General features: G+C 40.3%; 1 protein-coding gene across 1 annotated transcript in view; it reads right to left on the minus strand.

The window, feature by feature from the left end:
• Positions 1-391: 391 nt before the first annotated feature.
• Positions 392-6,290, minus strand: part of RBM44 (RNA binding motif protein 44) — a 19,656-nt gene continuing 13,757 nt past the window's right edge. Inside the window, exons 11-12 of the mRNA XM_023525511.1 lie at positions 649-794; positions 392-521 (exon numbers count right to left, since the gene is read on the minus strand). Coding sequence (XP_023381279.1) covers positions 392-521; positions 649-794 — 276 coding nt within the window. The remainder of the gene's footprint in view (positions 522-648; positions 795-6,290) is intronic.

The following is a 6,290-nucleotide window of genomic DNA, read 5'->3' on the forward strand; positions in this document are numbered from 1 at the left end:
GGCCCTGTGAGAAGACCCACGTGGTGGGTCAGAGGCCTCGTGCCAACAGCCGTGTGAGTTATGTGAGTCATGTGAGTCGAGCCTCCTGATGGCTAAAGCCCAGGCCGGCATCTTGACTGCAACATCATGAGGGTCCCTAAGCTGAAACCACCCTAAGCCACTTCTGAACCCTGGTCTGCAAACTATGAGGTAAACGTGAGGTCAGTTAAGTTTTGCGTAACTGGTTTTGCATTAATAATGAACTACTACAGTATGTTTGTTTTTTAATTTTATCATATTTTAAATTTACTGTTCTTTTTATTTGGAAAAAATGAAATCAATAGCTCAAATTTTAAGTAATAGTTAAATATAAAAGATATGACTGACTTACCTCTTATTGCTTCTTTTATTCCTAACGAGAAGCAGAGTTTTTCAAAACAGATGAAGTCATTTCCACAATAGTATTAATAGACAGGCCATTCAGGAAACCTTTATGATTTATTCTTACTTCCTGAAGAGCATCTATAACATGATCTCTGTGCAAGAGGGAAACACACATGGGCATCTATCCTTTCCAAAGGTAACGCATCCCAGACACGGCTAAGTTAGTGAGCTCACCGACATTTTTACATATGAATTTTACAGCCAGTTACAATATAATGTCGTTACCTGCTAACTTCTGGATGCAGTTCGGCCAGTCTCTTCATGATCTTAGTAAAGCTACGCAGGTTCAGTGTATTTGGAGGTATGAACTGAACAGGTGGGTCAGGTAATAATCTAGTAGACTCAATCTGTTTACAGTTCTTCTTGATACCCTAAAGCAGCATTTAAAAAGTTTTCTTAAAACTAGTCACCATTAGAGACAATCCAGCTTATTCAATTAAAATAAATTTTTAAATTATAATTACAGTGGTAAAATTATAATAGTAATTACAATAATTACAAATTGTAAAATCAAAATTCCTAAGAAATTTATTTTGATTTGAGATTATTTATACTGAGTAGATTTACTTGAGCTGTGTTCAGGACCATGTACTAAAAGAATGGCAAACACATTTCCTTACGGCACCAATAAAGTCTAAGAGGCTATGTCTACATCAGCCTTTCTAAACCACAATCGCTCATCGGAGCCACAGGACACAGAAAATGATGTTAACTAGTTTCTCAGTTTCTCCAAACTAGGCACATCCTTAGTTCCATTCTAGATAGACAGGAGGAGAGAGGTTAAAATTCATTATGTACACTGGATAGCTTAGGCTTAGGGCATGAAGGCTTAATTCTCTTACCCAACCTGACGAAGAAAAACTGGTCTACATGGTAGTTATAAGTATTCTACGTCTTATTTACTAACATGTGATGAATACAAACTGTATGCCCAGGACTGTACCACATGCTGCTGGTGGTGGGGGGAACTAGTAATATAAAACAGAATGCCCTCCATTTGTGGACCTTATGTTCCAGTTGAAGAGACAAAATTAAAATGATCGATTAATTACTATTATCCAGGCAAGTAGGCTGCAGAGTATATGAAACCACTGTAAATCCCATAAAAGTTCAACAAAGAGCTGAGACCTTAAAACCTATTCAAAATCGTGCTAAGATATATAACACATTAGATCTGTGACATCGGAATATTATATATTTCACTTATCTGCTATTGCCTTGTCTCCTTCACTAGATTTAAGCTCTAAGTTTTTGTGTTTTGTGCATTGCTGCTTCCCCAGTGCCTAGAAGTGTACACAGCTGGAACGTAATAACTGTTTGTTAAAGAAATGAAACATGGGATATGCTAGTTTAGTGACAGCTGAAACCAGAGAGCATGACGTTTCCAAGCAAGAGCCACGTCGTGGGTAAACGACTATGGCTACTATTTACTGAGTGCGTTCGCCGCGGTAGGCACAGTTCTAAGCGCTTTTCTGTATTAAACTCATCGAAACCTCACAACAGCTGGAACTATTATCCCCGTGTTAAGATAAGGACACAGAGGTTATGTAACATGCTCGGTCATATGATGAGTAGGTGGCAGAGCCGGTTAAGAATGTGTTATTCTTAATCTCTCACTATTCTGCCTCTCCGCTGTAGACAATATTTTCTAAATGAATAAATATAATGAATAAATGATGACAATCCAAGAAAAATAAAGGTGACAGGGAATTGCTGGAAAGGTAAAAGAACATGAGAGCACAGTTCAGCAGAGCCAGTAAAGGGAACCTCTCTATCCACATCCTCTAACGTACTCCTGCCCTGGCCTGTGGGGCCCTATTTATACCACAGAAGCTCCCTTCCCTCTGCCAACTCCACGGCCCACTGCCCCAGCCAACGGCAGTGAGAGTGCTGGCACCTGAACTAACGAACACTGAAATCACAGGCTGAGTCAGTGAGGGTCCCACTCTAAAGAATGAGGAATTGGAACACAGAGCAAATGAGTGAGTCCAATGACGGGAGTTTCACTGAAAAATGCTGTCGAGTTCAAAGGAACCAAAATAAAGCTGAATGGAAGAGGAGGAAAGGCACGAGCAGACAGGGAAAGCCAACGTGCAGAGAGGCGGAAGGATCGAGCACCCAGGGCTGCAGAGGCAAGAAACCATGTCCCCTTCATGACGGGGGCGGGGGACGCCACCGTCCTCAGATTTCCAGGTCAGGCCCCCACGTAGCCCGATAGCACATTTCCTTCTTTCCCACAGTGGACTGAAGCTACATACCAAGAAATTCATCCTAAACACGAAGCGTTGCGGAGACGAAAGGAGAAGAGGTTCGAGAAAGGGGTGATCAAGCGTCAAACAGACCGGATGGTCAGAAAGCAGGCAGATGGGGGAAAGATCAATACGAAGGTCACCAGTGACAATGGAAAGAGCAATTAAAATTTTAGAGACTAAGTCAGATTATCAGGATGAAGAAGACAAACAAAGAAATCAAGGCACTGGATACAAACTTGTCTGGGAAGCTTGGCAGTGAAAACATGGGACAAATAGGGACGGTAACTTCAAAAGAATGAGAAATCACGTGAAAATCTCGCCGGGGTCAGGAAGAGCTGTGCGTGAGCGAGGGGAGAGAGAGGCCTGCGGGGGGCGTGGAGTCACTGCAGGTGCGGAGAAGGCACGCGGAAACTCTGAGAACGGAGTCACGGAAAGGGTGGGGTAAAGGGCACAGTCAGGAGAGATCTCTTTATCTTGTTCAACAAATATCTGTTCTTCCGTCCGTTTATTAAAAAGAGATTTGCTGTGATCTATAGATTAAGAATAATCCTGGTAAAACTCAAAGCAGGACTTTTTGGTAGATAGTGACAAGCTGAGTTATAAAATTTATACAGAAGGACAGAGAGACTAGAATAGCCAACTTTTGAAAAAGAAACGCTAGAGTACTTGTTTTATCTTATTTTAAGAGTTACTATCAAGCCACAATCATTAAGATAGTGTAGAATTGGTGGAAAGACAGATTGATGAAAGAGAACTGTCTAGAAATGGACCGACATGGACATGGTCAACTGATGTGACAAAGGTGCGAAGATAATTCATTGCAGACAGGACAGTCCTTTTAACAATGACACTGGAGCAATTCCGTACGTAAAACAAAAACCAATACAGAAAAAAAATGAAACTCCCCATCTCGATCACACCTCACATTATAAAGAATTTCACTGAAAATCTTTGTGACCACGGGTTTCTTAAATAAAATACTAAAAACACAAGTGAAAAAGGAAAAAACTGATAAATGGTACTTTGTCCGATTTAAAAACTCCTGCTCTGAAAAAAGACACTATGAAAAGACTGAAGACGAAGCGCAGGCTACGAAAGAGTCTGCACATCACTATCCATCCGCCCAAGAATTTACATTCAGAACATACAAACTTCCAAAACTCAGTAATAAGAAAAAACAACCCAATAAAATGGTCAGAATATGAACAGGAATGAATTGTTGATGAACCCAACACCACAGATCAGTCTCAAATGCACGAAGGTAAGTGGAAGAAGCCAGACTAATAAGGCTACATACCATTCCATCACATGACATTCTGGAAAGGGCGAAATGATAAAAGAGCCGAGCAGAAGAGAATGCTCTGGAAAAAGGGACTGCTCTGTATCCTGACTGGTGGTTACATGCCCATATGCGTTTGTGTGAACACACAGACCCCAAAAAGGATGAATTTTACTACACGTAAACTTGTAAAAAGTCGATGGACGCCGACCGGGCCCGGGCGTCTCGCTGAGCCGTGGAGAGAGAAGAGAACAAGGCAACTTCACCATTTTCCATGTGGTGTTTCAAACCTCAGTGAGGTAAAGGTGAGGGCACATGTGACGAAAATGATTAAATGTTATGATGTCGACAATTATGAGATAAGGTGAAGCTGTGATAAAGAGATCGATGGAGTACTGTCCGAGAAGAAAGACGCAAAAACACTGCAAAGCCCTGGCAAAGAACCTAGCGAAACGGAGGAGAGTTTTCTGTAGCTGGGCCTACGAAGATCTACACCCCGCAGGAGCAACCGGGGCCGCGCACCACAGGTCAGAGTGGATCTCGGGTTAAAATCATTCAGACTGACGTTCTCATTCCCACTCCGAGATGGCTGTTTGACTTATTTGTTCTACAAAGTTACTTACTGCAATAGACCATTTAAGGGATCTATCAAGAAAACTAACCTTCTGGTCAAAATGGACAAACTCATTGTCTTGCTCAGATCCTGGCTGCCTCGGCCTAGTTCTGGGCAATCTAGAAACGAAGGAAGCTGCGTTGACTTCTTTGCTGGCGCTTTTCTCCGAATTATTCAAACTACCTCTATTTCCATTTTTAGAGGAAAGTGGTGATGTATATTCTCCAGGAGTCTTAACAAGCCGCACATTTACTGATTTTCCATTTATTTCTATCCCATTCATTTCTTTCACAGCCATCTTTGCATCATGGTTTTTTTTTAAAGCGAGAGACGCATATCTAAAATATAAAAGCAGAAAAAAAAGCATATGCTCATAAATGACTTTAAAAAAATTAAACACCTATTTTTAATAAATTTCAACCTCAACTACAAAAGGAATCTTCTCTTAATTGATAAAGATTTTAACATCTGAAATAAACAGTTATTATGTTTAGTGACGAAGCAGGAAAGGCATTTCCACTGAGCTAGTACCATTACTCTGACAAGCCTGGCAATGTCACAAAACAGAAAGTAGCAACATACATATGACTAACTATATGTAGATGATACAGCTATCTACCTAAAAACATGAAAACATCTACTGAGAAGTAATTACAATAAAAAATAACAAAACAAAAATCTCTGAGCACCTGCTACATGCCAGGCTTTATTCCCACCGCCTTATTTATTTAACCAATAAGCAATACTGTGAAGGTACAGATATCTTGTAGATAGAGTCTGAAGTACAGAAAGGTTAAGTGATTTGCCCAAATTTATTCAGCAAGCTACTATGGAGCCAGGGCTCAGCCCAAGCCATTTAGCTGTGCACTCACTCTCGTCGCTGATGCCCTCTGCCGCCCTAGGAAACTCCCCCAGGTGTCATTAGTGACAAGCTAAAAGGTATAATGAGAGGAAGATCTGAAGGAGCACAGTCCCAACTCACGACTGAAGCCACCTGTCGATGTGTGTATCTCTACGAGACTGGGAGACTCCCATGCGTACGGCCCTAACTACAGCACCGTGTGGCTGACATCCAGGACAGACCCTCTGGCACACAGCAGATACCTAGTGAATGTGTAGTTACTGAATTTGGAAACATACCTGTAATTAGTAGAAGAGTCATAAATTGAAATGTCAGAAACTTGGTATTTCTGAAAATGAAACCTTAAATCAGCCTAAAAGAAGAGAAATAAAAGTTGGTAAGAGGTAGAAAAAAACAAATAATTGAAATACAAACACTTAATAGATCTAAAAATGAAGCTCAAAGTATACATCCTGGCATACCTCAGATACTGAAGGGCAGAGACCACCAACATGTATCAAATAACCTTTATCTCTTCGTAAGGGTTCGACATGCCTTATTTCTGCTACAGAAAAAGATAATATACAATAGTGGATGACCATTATTGTAACAAGAGTTTTAAAAGAAAATGTGAAAATTGTTATTTTATTTTATTTTTACTATCATAAGGCTTATTATAAAGTCATTAGCAATTATTAGCTCTAGATTGAAGACCAAGAGCCTGGAATATAGTTTTAAGATTTCTGGGCCTTAAACATATCTTCTTAAAATCAAAGAGGCTGGATTGGTTGACAGTAAGTCTCTTGTAGATCAAAAATGGATCACCTAATATTGATCTTGTAGCTCAAAAATAACACCTAAACAGAGTAATCAATTACATCA

This window comes from Pteropus vampyrus, unplaced genomic scaffold, assembly GCF_000151845.1.
Source record: "Pteropus vampyrus isolate Shadow unplaced genomic scaffold, Pvam_2.0 Scaffold567, whole genome shotgun sequence".
Taxonomy (NCBI): domain Eukaryota; kingdom Metazoa; phylum Chordata; class Mammalia; order Chiroptera; family Pteropodidae; genus Pteropus; species Pteropus vampyrus.